Raw genomic sequence first — 23376 nt, 5'->3', positions numbered from 1 at the left:
CCTGTCTGTCAGAAAGCATTAAGGGGCTAAGACAAGGACTGGTCGACCGGGAGTCAGTATACTGTGGCTGTTTGGAGTATTCATGTTAAATTGGTATCTCAGTGGGCTGGCACTGTAAAATAGGCATAAGACCAGACTAACACAAGAAGACACGCACGCACGCAGACACGCACGCACGCACGCACGCACGCACGTCGCTATAAAAGTGCAAAAATCTTGGACGCAACGTTAAATCCCATTTCACCACCTCACCTTGTTTCTGTCTTCAAATCACAGTGAATAATGTTTACGAGTCGTCAAAACGGCCGTCGTGTTATATGAACTAGAGACCCGCGAATCTGACATTACACGATCTAATGTGAATTTAGGCAATAAAATGACTCCATTGCTGCCCGGGGTATAATGTAGAAAGCGGAACAAGCCGAGTAGACCCGAACGGCTATTTTAATAAGGCCGCTGAAAGGTGAAGTGAAATGGGTTTTATGTCTCGTATAAAGATCATTTCACTTATATAGCGACTTGATTGCCCATGTGTGTGTGCCTCTCCGTTACGGCGGTTTTATTGTGATAGCCCACTAAGATACCATGCAGCAATTTAAGCGAGTGAGTGAGTTGGGTTTAGCGCCGCTTATAACATTATTCCAATTATATTGCGGCGTGCCAGCTTAATGTGGTAGGAAAGCCCGAAGTGATGCAGGTCTCAGACGTTTACCACTTCGATGAAACCCAAGAGCACGAGTATGGTGCTGACAAACCTAGAAACATAATCGGGGCGAACCGGGATTCGAACCCACATTCATAGGTTATGCCCAAGCGACGCAACCATGCTCAGCGAATCGCGGGGCCTGGCGACGACGAGTGGGATACCCACTCAGACAGTATAGTGACTCCGAACCGACCAGTCCTCCGTTTATCTAGTTAATGCCGAGCGTCAGGCAGGGTAACAACATGTACCATCGTTTAACGTATTTTGGTATGGCGCTGCTAGGGGATTGAACCACCGACCTTCCGTTCTCCGGTAAAACGCCCTGTCTACTACACCAGGGAGGCGGTTAGACCGCTGAAAGAAGCTCTTGACAGGTACATCGATACATGTTCAGAATAGATGACATAGAAAAATAGACGATGACAAAACAATTCTGGAACATACCTTAATACCGATGAATTTAGGATCCGACAAGTGTGGCGTGCTTGATGGCTTATCAACACCCTTACTGGCTCTGACTGAACAGCGGACCTGAAAGTAATCGAGTGAGTGGGTGAGTTATTGCGTGGGTGAGTTATTGAGTGGCTGAATGGGAGGAAGCAAGAAGGGATACAGGTCTTGGACGTTTACCAATTTGAACAAATCCCATCTTCCGAAGGCAAGGGAGTTAACTGACTTTAAAAGTCCAGTTTCCACCCTTGCCGAACTAGGCTGGAATTTCTGGGCTCGATCGTTGCGACACCAGTGGCTAGTACGAGTGGTGTCCCTCCTATTGACCAATCAGATTCCACCTCTCAACACTTGCATTTGGAGGCAAGGGAGTTAACTGACTATAAAAGTCTAGTTTCCACCCTTGCCGAACTAGGCTGGAATTTCCGGGCTCGATCGTAGCGCAACCAATCAGAATTCACCTCTCAAAACTTGCATTTGCTTCAAACAAAATGGCGGCGTTCAGTCAAGGCGATCTGAGTGATAATGAAAATCTGTTTCGTGATAAAACGGGAATTACTTGGCGAAGTGCATCAACTCAGGTGATAACCTTGATAAAAAAACATGAAAAGATTTGGGAAATATCTGTTGACGCCGAGTTGGTGTTACACAGGCGTTGCAAATCGTGCAATCGACCGAAATCTGCACGGCAGATTACGAACCGGATGTCGATTTGTTGCGCGATTTTGATTGGACTATGCATAGACTCGTTAGTCTAGCCAAAATATAACGCCAAAATTCCAGCTTAGTTCGGCAAGGATGGAAACTGGAATTTTATAGTCAGTTAACTCCCTCGACTCGGGAAGTTGAAGAAATCCACGATCACGGGTATAGTGCTGGGAAACCTAGAAAGGGGATCAGGGAGAATCTGGAGTCGAACCAATGATGATAGGTTACTGTCGCGTCTAAGGGACGCAACTCTTGCACAAGGCTAACCGTGCCTTTTCGGTGTAGGGGGCTGCATACGTACCAAAGACAACAATAAGATTAGTTTTGTACACGTTAACACATTCACTCACATAACAAATATATCTTTATATCACTTACGATTTATAAAACGTGCCTAATGATACATGTGTATGACAAGCGAAGGTGTTTACTTCTTTCGTGACTAAGGGGCTCTCGTGGGTACTTCTTCTAAATAAATGAATTATCATTATCCGATGGTTATGAAATTTATCATACAAAACTATATCCCACAGGGGATATCGCTTGGGTGAGACTAGTGATTGCATCACAATGCTTTGCAGACCATTGTGACGTCATTGGTCATCACTACGGGCTCTGCTACTGAAGCTGTTTTACACCAGAGACACTGCTTATTACTGTCTACAAACTGAAAAGGTTGGAAGAATGATGTTGGATGATAAATAAAATCCCAAATTTTGATTGTGTTTTCAGATATACCTCAAATCCAACTTTAGTTATTCCCGCTTTCTTCAGTTTTTCTTCTGTCAGAACCTGTTTCTTGATGACATGTCCACCTTCCCACTTGCTGGGGCCCTCATTATCGATATGTTTCCCGTCGACGACCCAGTAGGTGCTGTAGAAGATGTCGTCGGGGTGTTTGTTGAACTCGCAGCTAAACTCAAGCTCGTTTTGAAAAGGGCTCTTGTCAATAAGTCTGACGACAACAGTTGGTTTCTCGACGAAATCTGGAGCTGCATTGTGAATTGGTATTGCTTATTGCTTCAAACAACAACAACAACAACAACAACAACAACAACAACAACAACAACAACTACTACAACCACCACTACTACCACCACTACTACCACCACTACTACTACTACTACTACTACTACTACTACTACTACTACTACTACTACTACTACTACTACTACTACACTACTACTACAACTGCAAATAATGTTTCCCGTAAAAAGCGACTATGCTTGTCGTAAGAGGCGACTTACGGGGTCGGGTCGTCGCTGACTTGGTTGATGCATGTCATTGTATCACATTGCGTGGATCGATGCCCATGATGTCAATCACTGGATTGTCTGGTCCAGACTCGATTATTTACAGACCGCCGTCATAAAGATGGAATATTGCTGAGTGTGGCGTAAAACAACAAACAAAACAAACAAACAAAGAGACTACTAATGCTGCTACAAAAAGTGTTGCTACCGCTATTACGACTAATAATGACATAGCTGTTGTAGTTGTTGTTGCAACTACAGCTACAATACAACATCTACTACCGTAACTGGCTAACCGAAGGCCTAGGTTCGACTCTCCACATAAGAACATTGTGTTTAGCCCATTGCTGGTGCCCCCCCCCCCCCGTAATAGTTCTGGAAAGAGGCATAAAACCAAACTTAAAACTCACCCACTCTGCTACCAGAGGTAGTGCATTTGATGCCACTGTTCGTTTAGTCTACTGCCAATACTACTACTACTACTACTACTACTACTACTACTACTACTACTACTACTACTACTACTACTACTACTACTACTACTACTACTACTACTACTACTAACCACTGCGGTCGGGTAGCCTAGTGGTTAAAGCGTTCGCTCGTCACGCCGAAGACCCGGGTTCGATTCCCGACATGGGTACAATTTGTGAAGCCCATTTCTGGTGTCCCCCGCCGTGATATTGCTGGAATATTGCTAAAAGCGGCGTGAAACCATACTCACTCACTCACTCACTCACTCACTCACTAAGCACTGGATTCCTTGCGAGAAGAATAGTCCAATCTCTTGATGTGTACTCAACATCATTGAAGTGATCTTTTCATTTACTGACAAAGTCCTGAGCGCCATGCGCCACAAAGCGATGGTTAGTCAATCATTTTATTGTCTTAAAAAAACAGGGCCCAAGGAGGTACTTGAGTAAGTGAGTATAGTTTTACGCCGCATTTACCAATATCCCAGCAATATCACGGCGGGAGACACCAGAAATGGGCTTCACACATTGTAACCATGTGGGGAGTAGAACCCGGGTCTTCGGCGTAACGAGCGAACGCTTTAACCACTGGGCTACCCCACCGCCCCTGTAGTACTCGAGAAGAAACAATGTAAAATCCCTTTGCTGATGTTATAAAACGTCATTCAATCACATGAAAACAATTAATTTGACGGATATATATACAGACCTGTGTGGATAAAGGAGTTTTGACAAGCACGAATATATACACCAGCATGCACACACACGCACGCACGCACGCACGCACGTGCACACACACGCACGCACGCACGCACGCACATACACACAAACACGCCCGCACGCCCGCACACACAATCGCACGCGCGCACACACACGCACACACACACACATGCGCGCATACACACGCACACACACACACACAAACCCGCACGAACACACACAGAGGGAGGATGGCACGAATATATGCCATCACGCACACACACACGCACGCACGAACACACACAGAGGGAGAATGCTCACACACACATGCGCACACACACACTCGCACACGCACGCACATATATATATATATATATGCTCACCAACACGCACGCACGCACACACGCACGCGCACGCACACACGCGCACACGCAAGCAAGCACGCACACACAATCGCACGCGCGCGCACACACGCACACACATGCGCACACACACGCACACACGCACACGCACGCACACACACAGAAACACGCACGCACACACAGACACAGAGGGAGGATGGCACGATGGCACGAATATATAATATATATATATATGCACACCAGCACGCACGTACGCACACACACACACAAACACACGCACGTACGCACACACACGCACGCGCCCACACACGCACATGCACACACACGCACGCACGCACACACGCACGCGCGCACACACGCACATGCACACACACGCACGCACATACACACAAACACGCACGCACATACAATCGCACGCGCGCACACACACATGCTCACACACATACGCACGCGCGCGCGCGCACGCACACACACGCAAGCGCGCGCGCACACACGCACACACACGCACACGCACATGCACGCGCACACACGCACGCACGCGCACGGACACGCACGCACACACACACACAGAGGGAGAATGGCAGCAGCTTGCAGTTAGCAACGGATTAATGTGTAGATATTCGTGTTTTTTGCGGAATATGATGATGTTAAATTGTCATCTGCAATAGTACTTGTACTGGTTGACTTTTATTTTGTATGAGTTTCTTGGAGTATGAACCTTCAAAGAGTGAGGGTCAAACAAGTAACTATCGGTTCGTGAATAAAAACTCTTGTTCACGACCCGACACTTAAACTACATCCAAATATTTAGACTTTTAGACAGACATTATTTTGTTAAAAAAATATTGATAAATATACCAGAACTCTTAGAAGTCTGTATTTATAAGTTGTGATTCGTCGTTGCGTGTTAAGCTTTGAGTGCCCCAACAAAAATTAGCTCCGTCAATTCCAAACACGAATAGTTAACAAGCATCTGTTCATGAGTCAAACAGAATCGTTTAAACAATATAATCAAAGACTTATTTCAAGTGAACATAAAACTCACGCGCGTCCCCTTGCTTGTAAGCTGCAACGTAAATAATATGAGTTTACATGTTTGTTGTTTGTTGTTTAACGCCGCACTCGGCAATATTCCAGCTATATGACGGCGGTCTGTAAATAATCGAGTCTGGACCAGACAATCCAAGGATGGATATCATGACCATCGATCCACGCAAATGGGATCGATGACATGCATCAACTAAGACAGCGAGCCTAACCACCCGATCCCGTTAGTCGCCTCTTACGACAAGCACAGTGGCCTTTTGTGGCATGCATGGGTTGCTGAAGACCTATGCTACCCCGGATCATCACGGGTGGAGTCTACACAGAATACCAGCAATGAATATATCAGAAAGTATCATCATTTGCCGGATCACAAACACCAATATTTAAGTTGAAATTAAAATTGATAAATTTACCAATGGTTAATTTGAATGACGCCCTCCCTAGTATTTTATCTTATCATAAAACAGCAACATATATATATATGTCCATCTGAAGGGCCTCGCGGGACTAACGCCATTGTTTAACTAGAAAATAAGATAATACAGTTGTTCAAGGTCAATTTGGGCGACGCCCTCCCCGGAGTTCATCTTATCACAAAACACCAACATATACTCTTCAAAAAAAGAAACGCATAGGAGATAATGAGAATGTTGATTTTGTTAATTCTTAAAACATTCAATACAAATATAATACAATATTTTTGATTGAACGATGTTAGTCACATGTTCGTTCTGGTGTAGTGCACAAACGTAACCTTCTGGAACTTTCTAGCTTTGTACAGCATTTTTCATATGATCCAAGATCGTCCAAGAAGTGGTAGACTAAGAGTTACCTCCCCTCCCCGAGATCGCTACATCCGGGTCTTTCACCTGCGACCCGTGAATATTCCGGGATAGAATAGGTCTTCAGCAACCCATACTTGCAGAAAAAGGCGACTATGCTTGTCGTAAAAGGCGACTAACGGGATCGGGTGGTCAGGCTTGCGTGGATCGATGCTCATGATGTCAATCACTGGATTGTCTGGTCCAGACTCGATTATTTAACAGACCGCCGTCATAAAGCTGGATTATTGCTGAGTGCGGCGTTAAACAACAAACAAACGAACAAACAAACAAACAAACAAACAAACAAACAAATCATCATCGACATGCTACTGCCACCGAGACTGCAGAACATGTGCCTGGTTTCAGGAGGGTATCCGACCAAACAATCAGGAATCGTCTGCGAGAGGTAGGAATTTGACTCAGAAGACCGGTATTTGTCCCTGTAGTAAGACGTTTGCATCCACTACAACGTATGCGTTGGAGCAATACCGTACAGACATGGACTGGAGGCGAGTCTGGTTCAGAGATGAATCACGATTTCTTCTCCAACGCCGAGATAGAAAACAGCGTGTCTGCTGACGTCGGAATGAACGTTTCCACCGAACAGCGTCCGACAGGTCCGGAGATCCGATGGCAGAAGTGTGATGGTGTGGGGGAGCCATATCCTACACACGGATATCTGACTTGGTGGTCGTTCTTGGGAATCTGACAGCAAATCGCTACATCGACCAAATTTTTCAACGTCACCTTCCAATTATCAACTGACAGAGGGAGTTGTTTCAACATGACAACGCTACACCACACACAGCTCGTGTCACTGATGACATCCTTCATAATTCCAACGCTAAAGTCTTGCCATGGCCTTCCAGATTTCCGGATCTGAACTCGACAGACGTGTACATCAGCGACAACATACGCCACAGACGCTTGCACAACTGGCACAACTGGCACAACTGGCACAACGCGTTGCAAGAAGAACAGAGCAGAATTCCACAGAACAGAATCGGTAAACTTATTCGGTTTGTGTCAAGGAGGTGCAGAGCAGAAATAACAGCACGCGATGGTCACAACAAGTACTGAACGGAACGCCCCCCCCCTCCCCCCCTCCCCCCCCCCCCTCTTCCCCCTCTCCCCCACCCCTCTCTTCCCCCCGTTGACAGACGTGTCTTGTGACAGGACAATCAGTATTACCATCATGTTTACAGAACTTGTCAATGTCATGCTATGTTTCATCCTTGTGATACTCAAATTAATTAAAATATGTATTTGTTATTGAAGACACTATGATTTTTCAAGGTTAGCCTATGCGTTTCTTGTTGTGAAGAGTATATATGCCTGCCTTGAGGACGTTGCGGGACAAAAGCCATTGTTTAATGTAAAATTATGGTTATGCATTTGTCCATGGTTACTGTGGGCGACACCCTCTCCGGATTTTATCTTACCAAAACAATAGGCGCTGGAATAATCCGGAGTCCTCAGCAGGTGGTAACGCTCGGTTGTACCACACATCTTTGTGTTAATGTTGAACAGCTTGTAACACGTGTCGCCGACATCCTGCAAGCACATCACGGAGGTGTCGCCTTTCTTTTCTGAAAACAGAATTGCTTTTTGTGATGGATACCTGTTGCTTTGCACAGCCAAAAAATGGATAGGTTTCCGTTTTTCGGAAACCTTCTGATCACCTTCCCACTTTGAATTCGGCCGGGATACCTTCCGGAAACCGCCCCCAATAATTGTCAAAATTTTAGGTTGCATTTTGTTCAGTAAGTGTGAAACAGATAACAAATATTTGAAACTTACCAAGAAAATTGAAGATTACTTAAAGTACCCGGAAGGTATTCGGAAAACGGAAACCTACCCTTTTTTGCTGTGTTGCCGGCTTCATCCGTGAACCAGTCAGCATTTGGTCTCTGGTTTCATCTGGTATATGTCACGGAGTTAAAACCCTTTATATGTGTCAACCTTATCATGTCCAAACCTTACCATGTTCGAACCCAATGATGTCCTAATCCTACGATGTCCCAACCTAACGATGTCTCAATCAAACGTCGATGTCCCAAGTCTACGATGCCCAAAGCCTACGACGCCCCAACCTTCCGATGTCTCAGTCAACCCTACGATGACCCAACCTTACGATGTCTGAATCAAACGTTAATGTCCTAACCCTACAAATGTCATAAACTCTCGATGTCCAAACCTCACGGTGTCCTAACCTCATGAAGTATAAACCTTATGATATCCAAACCTTATGGTGTCCCAACATTATGATGTCTAAACCTTACGGTGTCCCAACATTATGATGTCCAAACCTCACGGTGTCCAAACCTAATGATGTCTAAAACTCAGTGGTTTAAAGACATGCCAAAGAGGGAACAGATAGCGGAAACGCATCTTCCTTCGCGGAAATAAGTATTGCATTGCACGGGCTGCACGAGCACGTGCGGAGCGAGGAGATTGGAATTGCTTGAGTTATCGTCACTTTGGTTTGGAGATGTCGTCGCGATAGGACGTACATTCGTCACTTTGGTTTGATAGTTCGGCTCGATGGGAGGCATATTCGTCAGTTTTGGTTTTATATGTCGTCGCGATAGGACGTACATTGAACAGTTTCGTTCTATAGCTCGTCAAGGTAGGACGTAGTAGAACGTGTTAGTGGGCACAGGATGTCGCAATCGGGCGCAACAATGCTAGCCAAAATAGGGCTGGACTGATATAGGTTGATAGCAATAGATTTGAGAATCATATTAAGTTAAAATTGTCACATTTACATTTCTTCAGCTTTTATTAAGAGAATCACGTTTAGTTCCCCGAATTTATTATCTGAATTATTTCATATCAAGATAGTCACGTTTAGTTCCCCGCATACAACAGTGAGGGAATTCTCATTTTTGTTAATACTTAAAATTCCACTGCGCAACAATGGTAGCAGAGCGTGGTTTTTCTGTTACATTTTCAATTGAACTAAAAGCTTTATTAGAATTGTATGTAGATATCGGATGGACAGCTTAGACCAACTATGTCTGAAACTGGAATAGATAGCCAGTGTAGAGCAGATATGTCGGAAACTGGATCCCTCTCGGAGACGGCGGAACGAGTTCGTGTGTTGAAACAACTAAAGGCAGCAGCCAAATCTAGTTGTACCAAAGCTAGGAATAAGCTTACTACTTTGATAGAAAGTCAGGATCAACCATCACGGAAAGAGGTAAGGGATGGTGTCGATCAAATGAATGATCATTTTGTGAAAGCAATGGATGTTATGATAGAGCTATCAAGGGTTTATGTTAAACTGGAAGAACATGGTAATGTTAAAAAGTTGGATCAAGAAATAGATAGTTTGGAGGAAGAAAATAACTTTGCTCTTGAATCTGTAAAGGAATATCTGCAAAGCAGATCAGGGTCTAACAGATCAGGAAATAGCTCTGTGTCCAGTAGAAGGTTAGGCAGGCTATATAGCATACCAAAGAGATCCCAGATTAAACAACAAAGTGTTGTATCTCCGCAGCAATCTGAAGTAGCCGACCGTGAACATTTGGTCTCTGAAGGACACAAACATGGTCAGAAGGATGAGCTAGCATTGCATGTTGGTAGGACAAAATGCCCAGGTAAGTCAGATAATAAGGCCATAGGGAACGACATGTGGAAACAGTTGAAACGTGTGTCGATACCTGTTTTCTCAGGTGATATAAAAACATATCAAAGTTGGAAGGCGGCTTTTATGACTTGCATTGATCAGTCCCCAGCCACACCTGAGTACAAGTTGTTGCAATTACGCCAATATCTCTCGGGCGAAGCGTTGAAATCAATTCAGTCTTTAGGCCACAGCTCAGTAGCTTATGATGTTGCATTAGAACGTCTTGAAAGAAAGTTTGGTGGGAAGAGGCGGCAGATTGCAATCCAAAATGAGGAAATTAGTAATTTCAAACCAATTCGTGAAGGCCATGTTCAGGATCTAGAGAAATTCGCGGATATTTTGGATGTTGCAGTCGCAAACATCAGAGAATCTGACAGGGTAGAGGAGTTGGGTAATGGCCTGCTTTATGCCACTTTGTTGAAAAAGATGACTGAATTTATGGTCGCTCAATATCAAAGGTGGGTGTATGAAAGGGACAGACAGGAGTCAGTAGAGACTCTCAGAGAATGGATATGTTAGAATCAGAATTTCAGATTGTTGCAAAGGAATCAGTACATGGATTGACTACACCAGGTAAGAGATCACAGGCAAAACAGAAAATGTCTAGCACATTTGTTAGTGATGTTAGTATCTGTGGTGTATGTGCTGAAGAGCATGACATTTGGAACTGCAAACTTTTCAAAGGTATGCTTGTTTCTGATAGATGGAACGAAGCCAAAAGATTGAAGCTTTGTTTTCGTTGTCTTAGGGGCAATCATCTGGGTAACAGCTGTCGTCAAAATAGGCTGTGTGGTATATCAGGTTGTTCAAAGAACCACAACAGACTATTGCATAATGAAAACTCTGGAAAGAATGAGTTCATTGATAAGACTTCGCGTACCTACCAAAACAGAGATATAGCTAAACCACAAGTTGAGTCAGTGGTAAATTTGGGTCACGATGCAGAAAAATCGAAATCTCAAAAACGTGATCAAACTGAAACGTCTCATGCAACAATGCCACTGACGTCAAACACTTTGATGGCTCTTCGCACTGTTCCAGTGGTATTGAAAAATGGGACTAGGACCATTACAGTAAACGCTTTGTTGGATGATGCGAGCACAAAGTCTTACATTAATGCCGACATTGCAGCTGAGTTGGGTTTACAGGGTGAGCCAGAGAAGATCTTTGTAAATGTTTTAAATGGTCACACAGAATCGTTTGAGACAAAACCAGTAGAATTTAAGCTGGAAAGTGTCAGTGGTGATCTTAGTATTCAGATGTCTGCAATGACAACTAATGCTGTGACTGGCAATTTGCAAGCGATTGACTGGCAAAAGCACAGAAACAAATGGACACATTTACAAAGTATACCATTCCCAAAAGTATCAAAGCCTTGCAGGGTTGAATTGCTTATCGGTGTCGATCATTTGGATTTGCACCAGTCGTTTAGAGAGGTGACTGGGCATCCTGGTGATCCAGTTGCAAGACTTACCCCACTTGGATGGACATGCATAGGTAGCTTATCTGATCAAGGTAAGTTTGAACAACGTAACTTTGTTAGTTCATTCTTCACTGACAGCAACGATGTTGAGCTGACTGAGTTACTGCACAAGTTTTGGGAAATAGATCAAGGAAACCCAACATCACAAATGAAGCCTGATGATGAAAAGGTCTTAAAGTATGCCCATGAAACACTCACTCATAAGGATGGTCGATATGAAATAGGTATTCCTTGGAATGAAAATGCTCATTCACTGACTGACAACTATCTCATGGCTGTTAAACGTCTTAACAGTACGGAAAGGAAGTTGACAAAACATCCAGAAATAGCCAAGGCTTATGATGATATTTTCTCTGAGTACTTGTCGAAAGGATACATTCGCAAAATTCAACAAGATGAATCATTTAGTGAAACAAGATGGTATCTTCCTCACTTTCCCATTTTGCGTCCGGATAGGAGTACCACAAAGATTCGTATTGTGTTCGATGCATCAGCTAAACATGATGACCTATCTTTAAATGATGCAATACATGCAGGACCAAAGTTGCAAAGTGAGTTGTTTGATGTCTTACTCCGCTTCAGAAGACATCCAGTGGCACTTATCTGTGACATAGCTGAAATGTTTCTTCAGATCAGTATATCACCAAGTGATCGACCTTATCATAGATTCTTGTGGAGGTCAATGGATATGACTAGAAGTCCTGACGTGTATGAATTCGGTAGGGTTGTATTTGGAGTTACATCCTCTCCATTCTTGGCCCAGTTCGTGGCACAGGAAAATGCACGAGTTCATATCAAAGAATTTCCACTGGCTGCAGAAACTGTCATCAAATCAACATATATGGATGATAGTATGAATTCTGTTGAAGATGAAAAAAAGGGTCTAGAACTCTATGAACAGTTGAAAAACCTATGGTCTAAGGCGGGTATGCATGCCAGAAAGTGGATGTCTAATCACCTTGAGGTATTAGATGGCATACCTGAGAGAGATAGAGTAAATGAGGTTGATCTCAACAGAGGGCATTTGCCATCAGTGAAAACTCTTGGTTTGTTATGGATAGCCGCAAATGATTGGTTTACGTTTAGGGTAAACTTCCCTATTACACATGACAAAATCTCCAAAAGAGGTTTCCTTAGATATGTTGCCAAGGTTTTTGATCCGTTGGGTTTCATTGCACCATTCATTGTCACTGCTAAAGTAATCCTACAAGAGATGTGGATGGCGGGATTCGACTGGGATGATGAAGTAGATGAGGCATTGAGAAACAGAATAGAACAATGGCTAGGAGATCTAAATGGTCTAGAGACAGTACAGGTTCCCCGGTGTCTTTGCAGTGATAAAGACATCAGTTCTCTGACTTTACATACCTATGTTGATGCCTCGCAGATTGCATATGGAGCGGTTGTGTATGCAGTAACTGCTTATCCAAATGGTAACAAATTGAGCAGAATAGTAGCTTCAAAAAGCAGAGTTGCGCCACTGAAAGCTGTCAGTATACCCAGATTAGAATTAATGGCAGCGATTCTAGGGCTACGATTGGCACTGAATATCACGGAAGCACTTGATGTTGACTTGAAACAGGTGATATTCTGGTCAGACAACATGAACGTGTTATGCTGGATTAGAAATAACAGCAGAATTTTCAAACCTTTCGTGGCCAACAGGGTAGGTGAAATCCAGGATGTCACAAGTCCTTCACAGTGGAGACATACTCCAACAGAAGCAAATCCTGCTGACTTGATTAGTCGAGGAGCAACAGTTCAACAGTTGGTAGCTAGTTCATTGTGGTGGTCAGGTCCCTCTTATTTAATAAGAGATGAAACTGAATGGCCAGAAACTAAGCTGAAATCTATCAAGGTAGATGAACAAAGGGAGGTGAACAGAAACAGAATTCTATCTGCAAGTTTTGTTTCGGTGCCCTGTGAGTCATGGCGACTAGAACCCTCCAGATTCTCCTCGTGGAGAAGACTCACACGAGTGAATGCATGGGTTTACAGGTTCCTTCACAATTGTATAGCATCAAAAGATGATAAAGTTGAAGGAGAATTATCACCAGATGAGATAAGTGACGCTGAAAACAGAATCATCATGGATGTGCAGAGGGAATCTTATCCAAAAGAATATTCATCATTAGTGTCCAGAAAGCCATTACCATCAGGGTCGAAAATCCTGAACCTTCATCCTCAGCTGGATGACAACGGGATCATGAAGATGAAGGGACGTTTGGAGTATGCTGAATACTTACCTTTAGATACAAAATTCCCAATCATTCTGCCCAAAAACAGCTGGGTGACAACGCTTATTGTCAAGCATTATCATGACGAAGGTAAGCATGTTGCTGGAACGAACCAAACATTAGCTTCACTTTCAACAAGGTACTGGATTATCTCTGCTAGAGAAGCGATTCGGTCATGGGAAAGGAAATGTACACGGTGCCTATTGAATAAGGCAAGGCCAGTTCAACCAGTTATGGCTCCTTTGCCGAAAATGAGAATGGGAGTTTCACTTCGAGCCTTTACACAAACTGGGGTAGATTATGCTGGGCCATTCATGACCGTTCAGGGTCGAGGTAAACATCGACAGAAGCGTTACCTCTGTCTGTTTACATGCTTGTCGACCAGAGCCGTTCATTTGGAAATGGCCTATGGATTGGATACGGACTCTTTTCTAAATGCCTTTTATCGGATGATTAACAGAAGAGGTCTTCCTGAGTTGGTAGTATCTGATAATGGTACCAACTTCGTTGGTTCGGTCAAGGAATTGAAGGAGCTGCTCCTACTCCTTGATGAGAATGCAGTGAGACGTTCACTTGCAAACAAAGGCATCAAATGGCGTTTCAATCCTCCTCATGCATCACATTTTGGAGGGGTGTTTGAATCCATGATAAAAGCTGCTAAGCGTGCCATTTTTTCAATCCTTAGTGCCGGTGATGTCACAGATGAAGAGTTGATGACAGCTTTCACTGGAGCAGAGGCTCTTATCAACTCTCGTCCGTTGACGTACCAATCTGCTCATCCACAAGACAGTACACCTCTCACGCCAAATCACTTCTTACATGGCCAGATTGGTGGCGTGTTCGCACCTGACACAGTTGACACAACAGACTTCAATCCACGCAAACGGTGGAGAAGAATTCAAGAATTGGTTCGTCACTTTTGGCACCGGTGGATGAGAGAATGGCTACCAAGCCTCAACACCAGAAAAAAATGGCACACTCCTCAGAGGGATTTACAATTTGGAGATGTTGTCTTAGTAATATCTCCCGACACGCCTCGTGGAAACTGGCAACTTGGCAGAATATTGAAGGTCTATCCAGGAAAAGATGGCCATGTTCGTGTCGTTGATATTAAGACAAGACAGTCAGTAGTGAAAAGACCAGCAAACAAAGTATGTCCACTAGAATGGGTTTCTTCGAGTGAAACAAATGGTCTTGATTAGCTTTCAGGATAATAGTTTTCAATCTATGATTGACAGGTGTCAATCATGGAAGGGGGTATGGTTTAAAGACATGCCAAAGAGGGAACAGATAGCGGAAACGCATCTTCCTTCGCGGAAATAAGTATTGCATTGCACGGGCTGCACGAGCACGTGCGGAGCGAGGAGATTGGAATTGCTTGAGTTATCGTCACTTTGGTTTGGAGATGTCGTCGCGATAGGACGTACATTCGTCACTTTGGTTTGATAGTTCGGCTCGATGGGAGGCATATTCGTCAGTTTTGGTTTTATATGTCGTCGCGATAGGACGTACATTGAACAGTTTCGTTCTATAGCTCGTCAAGGTAGGACGTAGTAGAACGTGTTAGTGGGCACAGGATGTCGCAATCGGGCGCAACAATGCTAGCCAAAATAGGGCTGGACTGATATAGGTTGATAGCAATAGATTTGAGAATCATATTAAGTTAAAATTGTCACATTTACATTTCTTCAGCTTTTATTAAGAGAATCACGTTTAGTTCCCCGAATTTATTATCTGAATTATTTCATATCAAGATAGTCACGTTTAGTTCCCCGCATACAACAGTGAGGGAATTCTCATTTTTGTTAATACTTAAAATTCCACTGCGCAACACTCAGTGTGTCCCAAATGATGTCCAAACCTCACGGTGTCCCAACATTATGATGTCTAGACCTTACGGTGTTCAAACCTTATGATGTCCATACCTTATGGTGTCCCAACCTTATGATATCCAGACCTTACGGTGTCCTCACCTTATGATGTCTATACCTTACGGTGTCCCAATCTTATTATTTTTATACTTTACGGTATCCCAACCTAATGATGTCCAAACCTCACGGTGTCCCAACCTTATGATGTCCAAACCTCAAGGTGTCCCAACATTATGATGTCCAAACCTCATGATGTCCATACCTTATGGTGACCCAACCTTATGATGTCCATACCTTATGGTGTCCCAACCTTATGATGTCCATACCTCATGGTGTCCCAACCTTATGATGTCCATACCTTATGGTGTCCCAACCTTATGATGTCCAAACCTTACGGTGCCCCAACCTTATAATGTCCCAACCTCATGATGTCTAAACAGTATCATTCCCACCTTTTCGCCAGATGGGGTAGAGGGTTCCGCAGTGTTGGAAGCCAGGCGCTGAATCCAGGAGAACTCGCCCACCCACGTCATACCAGCCCTCGGTTAGATCCTGGTCACTGATGCGGGACTCGCCCGTGGCTACCTGGTAGTTGCTATCTCGTTTGTCAATGTCATCCAGCGTGTTAAAATCAGTGCAGGGTTCTGAAACAATAAAATGGCGGTGTATGGTGGAGGCGATGGTGGTGCATGGTTCGGGTGGTGGTATTGTAAGGTGGCGGTGGTATATGGTGGAGGTGGTAGTGGTGTATAGTGGTGGTGGTGGTGTATGGTGGAGGTGGTGGTGTATGGTGGAGGTGGTGATGTATGGTGGAGGTGGTGATGTATGGTGGCGGTGATGGTGGTGTATGGTGGTGGTGCTGTATTGTGGACGTGTTGGTATATGGTGGAAGTGTTGGTGGCGTATGGTGGATGTGTTGGTGTATTGTGAAGGTGGTGGCGCTGGTGGTGGTGTATGGTGGAGGTGGTGGTGTATGGGTGGTGGTGGTGTATGGTGGAGGTGGTGATGTATGGTGGAGGTGGTGATGTATGGTGGAGGTGGTGGTGGTGTATTGTGGAGGTGGTGGTGGTGTATGGTGAAGGTGGTGATGTATGGTGGAGGTGGTGGTGTATGGGTGGTGGTGGTGTATGGTGGAGGTGGTGGTGTATGGTGGAGGTGGTGGTGGTGTATTGTGGAGGTGGTGGTGTATGGTGGAGGTGGTGGTGTATGGTGGAGGTGGTGGTGGTGTATTGTGGAGGTGGTGGTGTATGGTGGAGGTGGTGGTGTATGGTGGAGGTGGTGGTGGTGTATTGTGGAGGTGGTGGTGTATGGTGGAGGTGGTGGTGGTGTATGGTGGAGGTGGTGGTGTATGGTGGAGGTGGTGGTGGTGTATGGTGGTGGTGGTGGTGTATGGTGAAGGCGGTGGTGTATGGTGGAGGTGGTGGTGTATGGTGGAGGTGGTGGTGTATGGTGGAGGTGGTGGTGTATGGTGGATGTGTTGGTGGTGTATAGTGGATGTGTTGGTGTATGGTGGATGTGGTGGTGGTGTATGGTGGAGGTGGTGGTGGTGTATGGTGGAGGTGGTGGTGTATGGTGGAGGTGGTGGTGTATAGTGGTGGTGGTGTATGGTGGAGGTGGTGATGTATGGTGGAGGTGGTGGTGTATGGTGGTGGTGGTGGTGGTGTATGGTGGAGGTGGTGGTGGTGTATTGTGGAGGTGGTGGTGGTGTATGGTGGAGGTGGTGGTGTATTGTGGAGGTGGTGATGTATGGTGGAGGTGGTGATGTATGGTGGAGGTGGTGGTGTATGGTGGAGGTGGTGGTGTATGGTGGAGGTGGTGGTGTATGGTGGAGGTGGTGGTGTATGGTGGAGGTGGTGATGTATGGTGGAGGTGGTGGTGTATTGTGGAGGTGGTGGTGTATAGTGGAGGTGGTGATGTATGGTGGAGGCAGTGGTGGTGTATGGTGGATGTGTTGGTGGTGTATAGTAGATGTGTTGATGTATGGTGGAGGTGGTGGTGTATAGTGGAGGTGGTGGTGTATGGTGGGGGCAGTGGTGGTGTATAGTGGATGTGTTGATGTATGGTGGAGGTGGTGGTGTATTGTGGAGGTGGTGGTGTATAGTGGAGGTGGTGGTGTATGGTGGAGGTGGTGATGTATGGTGGAGGTGGTGGTGTATGGTGGAGGTGGTGGTGTATGGTGGAGGTGGTGGTGTATGGTGGAGGTGGTGGTGTATGGTGGAGGTGGTGGTGGTGTATGGTGGTGGTGGTGGTGTATGGTGGGGGCGGTGGTGGTGTATAGTGGATGTGTTGATGTATGGTGGAGGTGGTGGTGTATGGTGGAGGTGGTGGTGGTGTATGGTGGTGGTGGTGGTGTATGGTGGGGGCGGTGGTGGTGTATGGTGGATGTGTTGGTGGTGTATTGTGGAGGTGGTGGTGTATGGTGGGGGCAGTGGTGGTGTATAGTGGATGTGTTGATGTATGGTGGAGGTGGTGGTGTATGGTGGAGGTGGTGGTGGTGTATGGTGGTGGTGGTGGTGTATGGTGGGGGCGGTGGTGGTGTATGGTGGATGTGTTGGTGGTGTATTGTGGAGGTGGTGGTGTATGGTGGAGGTGGTGGTGTATAGTGGTGGTGGTGATGTATGGAGGACGTGGTGGTGTATGGTGGAGGTGGTGGTGTATTGTGGAGGTGGTGGTGTATGGTGGAGGTGGTGATATAATGTGGAGGTGGTGGTTTATTGTGGAGGTGGTGGTGTATGGTGGAGGTGGTGATGTATGGTGGAGGTGGTGGTGGTGTATGGTGGAGGTGGTGGTGTATGGGTGGTGGTGGTGTATTGTGGGGGTGGTGGTGTATGGTGGAGGTGGTGGTGGTGTATGGTGGAGGTGGTGGTGGTGTATGGTGGAGGTGGTGGTGTATTGTGGAGGTGGTGGTGTATGGTGGAGGTGGTGATGTATGGTGGAGGTGGTGGTGTATGGTGGAGGTGGTGGTGTATAGTGGTGGTGGTGGTGTATGGTAGAGGTGGTGATGTATGGTGGAGGTGGTGGTGTATGGTGGGGGTGGTGGTGGTGTATGGTGGAGGTGGTGGTGTATGGTGGAGGTGGTGGTGGTGTATGGTGGAGGTGGTGGTGTATGGGTGGTGGTGGTGTATGGTGGAGGTGGTGGTGTATGGTGGGGGCGGTGTATTGTGGAGGTGGTGGTGTATGGTGGAGGTGGTGGTGTATGGTGGAGGTGGTGGTGTATGGTGGAGGTGGTGGTGTATGGGTGGTGGTGGTGTATGGGTGGTGGTGGTGTATTGTGGAGGTGGTGGTGTATGGTGGAGGTGTTGGTGGTGTATGGTGGAGGTGGTGGTGTATGGTGGAGGTGGTGGTGTATGGTGGTGGTGGTGGTGGTGTATGGTGGAGGTGGTGGTGGTGTATGGTGGAGGTGGTGGTGTATGGTGGAGGTGGTGGTGTATGGTGGAGGTGTTGATGTATGGTGGAGGTGTTGATGTATGGTGGAGGTGGTGGTGTATGGTGGAGGTGGTGGTGGTGTATGGTGGTGGTGGTGGTGTATGGTGGAGGTGGTGGTGTATGGTGGAGGTGGTGGTGGTGTATGGTGGAGGTGGTGGTGTATGGTGGAGGTGGTGGTGTATGGTGGAGGTGTTGATGTATGGTGGAGGTGGTGGTGTATGGTGGAGGTGGTGGTGGTGTATGGTGGTGGTGGTGGTGTATGGTGGAGGTGGTGGTGTATGGTGGTGGTGGTGGTGATGTATGGTGGAGGTGGTGGTGTATGGTGGAGGTGGTGGTGTATAGTGGTGGTGGTGGTGTATGGTAGAGGTGGTGATGTATGGTGGAGGTGGTGGTGTATGGTGGGGGTGGTGGTGGTGTATGGTGGAGGTGGTGGTGTATGGTGGATGTGTTGGTGGTGTATTGTGGAGGTGGTGGTGTATGGTGGGGGCAGTGGTGGTGTATAGTGGATGTGTTGATGTATGGTGGAGGCGGTGGTGTATGGTGGAGGTGGTGGTGGTGGTGGTGGTGGTGTATGGTGGATGTGTTGGTGGTGTATTGTGGAGGTGGTGGTGTATGGTGGAGGTGGTGGTGTATAGTGGTGGTGGTGATGTATGGATGACGTGGTGGTGTATGGTGGAGGTGGTGGTGTATTGTGGAGGTGGTGGTGTATGGTGGAGGTGGTGATATAATGTGGAGGTGGTGGTTTATTGTGGAGGTGGTGGTGTATGGTGGAGGTGGTGATGTATGGTGGAGGTGGTGGTGGTGTATGGTGGAGGTGGTGGTGTATGGGTGGTGGTGGTGTATTGTGGAGGTGGTGGTGTATGGTGGAGGTGGTGGTGGTGTATGGTGGAGGTGGTGGTGGTGTATGGTGGAGGTGGTGGTGTATTGTGGAGGTGGTGGTGTATGGTGGAGGTGGTGATGTATGGTGGAGGTGGTGGTGTATGGTGGAGGTGGTGGTGTATAGTGGTGGTGGTGGTGTATGGTAGAGGTGGTGATGTATAGTGGAGGTGGTGGTGGAGGTGGTGGTGTATAGTGGTGGTGGTGGTGTATGGTGGTGGTGGTGGTGTATGGTGGAGGTGGTGGTGTATTGTGGAGGTGGTGGTGTATGGTGGAGGTGGTGGTGTATGGTGGAGGTGGTGGTGTATGGTGGAGGTGGTGGTGTATGGGTGGTGGTGGTGTATGGGTGGTGGTGGTGTATTGTGGAGGTGGTGGTGTATGGTGGAGGTGGTGGTGGTGTATGGTGGAGGTGGTGGTGTATGGTGGAGGTGGTGGTGTATGGTGGTGGTGGTGTATTGTGGAGGTGGTAGTGTATGGTGGAGGTGGTGGTGTATAGTGGTGGTGGTGGTGTATGGTAGAGGTGGTGGTGGTGTATGGTGGAGGTGGTGGTGGTGTATAGTGGTGGTGGTGGTGTATGGTGGAGGTGGTGGTGGTGTATGGTGGAGGTGGTGGTGTATTGTGGGGGTGGTGGTGTATGGTGGAGGTGGTGGTGGTGTATGGTGGAGGTGGTGGTGTATTGTGGGGGTGGTGGTGTATGGTTGAGGTGGTGATGTATGGTGGAGGTGGTGATGTATGGTGGAGGTGGTGGTGTATGGTGGAGGTGGTGGTGTATAATGGTGGTGGTGGTGTATGGTAGAGGTGGTGATGTATGGTGGAGGTGGTTGTGTATGGTGGGGTGGTGGTGGTGTATGGTGGAGGTGGTGGTGTATGGTGGGGGTGGTGGAGGTGTATGGTGGAGGTGGTGGTGTATGGTGGAGGTGGTGGTGTATAGTGGTGGTGGTGGTGTATGGTAGAGGTGGTGATGTATGGTGGAGGTGGTGGTGTATGGTGGGGGTGGTGGTGGTGTATGGTGGAGGTGGTGGTGTATGGTGGAGGTGGTGGTGGTGTATGGTGGTGGTGGTGGTGTATGGGTGGTGGTGGTGTATTGTGGAGGTGGTGGTGTATAGTGGGGGCGGTGTATTGTGGAGGTGGTGGTGTATGGTGGAGGTGGTGGTGTATGGTGGAGGTGGTGGTGTATGGGTGGTGGTGGTGTATGGGTGGTGGTGGTGTATTGTGGAGGTGGTGGTGTATGGTGGTGGTGGTGTATGGTGGAGGTGGTGGTGTATGGTGGAGGTGGTGGTGTATGGTGGTGGTGGTGTATGGTGGAGGTGGTAGTGTATGGTGGAGGTGGTGGTGTATAGTGGTGGTGGTGGTGTATGGTAGAGGTGGTGGTGGTGTATGGTGGAGGTGGTGGTGGTGTATAGTGGTGGTGGTGGTGTATGGTGGAGGTGGTGGTGTATGGTGGATGTGGTGGTGCTGTATGGTGGAGGTGGTGGTGTATGGGTGGTGGTGGTGTATTGTGGAGGTGGTGGTGTATGGTGGAGGTGGTGGTGGTGTATGGTGGAGGTGGTGGTGTATAGTGGTGGTGGTGGTGTATGGTAGAGGTGGTGATGTATGGTGGAGGTGGTTGTGTATGGTGGGGTGGTGGTGGTGTATGGTGGAGGTGGTGGTGTATTATGGAGGTGGTGGTGTATGGTGGAGGTGGTGGAGGTGTATGGTGGAGGTGGTGGTGTATGGTGGAGGTGGTGGTGTATAGTGGTGGTGGTGGTGTATGGTAGAGGTGGTGATGTATGGTGGAGGTGGTGGTGTATGGTGGAGGTGGTTGTGTATGGTGGGGTGGTGGTGGTGTATGGTGGAGGTGGTGGTGTATAGTGGTGGTGGTGGTGTATGGTAGAGGTGGTGATGTATGGTGGAGGTGGTTGTGTATGGTGGGGTGGTGGTGGTGTATGGTGGAGGTGGTGGTGTATTATGGAGGTGGTGGTGTATGGTGGAGGTGGTGGAGGTGTATGGTGGAGGTGGTGGTGTATGGTGGAGGTGGTGGTGTATAGTGGTGGTGGTGGTGTATGGTAGAGGTGGTGATGTATGGTGGAGGTGGTGGTGTATGGTGGTGGTGGTGGTGGTGTATGGTGGAGGTTGTGGTGTATGGTGGAGGTGGTGGTGGTGTATGGTGGAGGTTGTGGTGTATGGTGGATGTGGTGGTGCTGTATGGTGGAGGTGGTGGTGTATGGGTGGTGGTGGTGTATGGGTGGTGGTGGTGTATTGTGGAGGTGGTGGTGTATGGTGGAGGTGGTGGTGGTGTATGGTGGAGGTGGTGGTGGTGTATGGTGGAGGTGGTGGTGTATTGTGGAGGTGGTGGTGTATGGTGGAGGTGGTGATGTATGGTGGAGGTGGTGGTGTATGATGGAGGTGGTGGTGTATAGTGGTGGTGGTGGTGTATGGTAGAGGTGGTGATGTATGGTGGAGGTGGTGGTGTATGGTGGGGGTGGTGGTGGTGTATGGTGGAGGTGGTGCTGTATGGTGGAGGTGGTGGTGTATAGTGGTGGTGGTGGTGTATGGTGGAGGTGGTGGTGAACGGTGGAGGTGGTGGTGTATGGTGGAGGTGATGGTGGTGTATGGTGGAGGTGGTGGTGTATGGTGGAGGTGGTGGTGGTGTATGGTGGAGGTGATGGTGGTGTATGGTGGTGGTGGTGGTGTTGGTGTATGGTGGAGGTGGTGATGTATGGTGGATGTGGTGGTGGTGTATGGTGTAGTGGGTGGTGATGTGTGTCTGTTACTTTATATTCTTGGTCATAAACATACCCATGTGATACTGCGTTACTTCCTTCCACCTACCTGTGTTGGTATGTTTAGATTGTTTGGTGCATCTTCCCGAGTCAAGGGTGTTAACTGATTATGTAAGTCCAGTTTCCACCCTTGCCGAACTAAGCTGGAATTATGGAGTTATATTTTACCAACGAGTCTTTGCATGGTCCAATCAAAATCGTTTAACGAAATCAACATCCAGTTCGTAAACTGCCGTGCAGATTTCGGTTGATGGCACGATTTGCAAAGCACGTGGACCGCCGACTCGGCGTCAACATATATTTTGCAAATCTTCTCATGTTTTTAATCAAGGTGCTCTCGTGATCAGATGCACTTCGCAAAGTAAGACCTGTCTTATTGCAATGTAGATTTTGATTATCGATCAGATCGTCTTCACAGGGCGCAGCCATTTTGTTTTGAAGCAAATGCAATTTAATGATATGAGAGGTGGAAACTGATTGGTCAATAATAGGAGGGACATACATGTAGAAGAGCCACTGGTGGAGCCACGATCGATCCCAGAAATTCTTTGTTCGGTAAGGGTGGAAA

General features: G+C 47.1%; 1 protein-coding gene across 1 annotated transcript in view; it reads right to left on the bottom strand.

The window, feature by feature from the left end:
* The window catches only part of LOC139472317 (von Willebrand factor D and EGF domain-containing protein-like), a 56623-nt gene that overhangs the window by 27981 nt on the left and 5266 nt on the right, over nucleotides 1-23376 (bottom strand). Inside the window, exons 3-7 of the mRNA XM_071254762.1 lie at nucleotides 16197-16388; nucleotides 7965-8111; nucleotides 5697-5717; nucleotides 2603-2856; nucleotides 1151-1237 (exon numbers count right to left, since the gene is read on the bottom strand). Of these exons, the coding sequence (XP_071110863.1) occupies nucleotides 1151-1237; nucleotides 2603-2856; nucleotides 5697-5717; nucleotides 7965-8111; nucleotides 16197-16388 (701 nt within the window). The remainder of the gene's footprint in view (nucleotides 1-1150; nucleotides 1238-2602; nucleotides 2857-5696; nucleotides 5718-7964; nucleotides 8112-16196; nucleotides 16389-23376) is intronic.

The sequence above is a fragment of the Haliotis cracherodii genome, unplaced genomic scaffold (assembly GCF_022045235.1).
Source record: "Haliotis cracherodii isolate W230 unplaced genomic scaffold, xgHalCrac1.p SCAF_24, whole genome shotgun sequence".
NCBI lineage: Eukaryota > Metazoa > Mollusca > Gastropoda > Lepetellida > Haliotidae > Haliotis > Haliotis cracherodii.
This window is presented reverse-complemented; position numbering and strand designations above follow the sequence as displayed.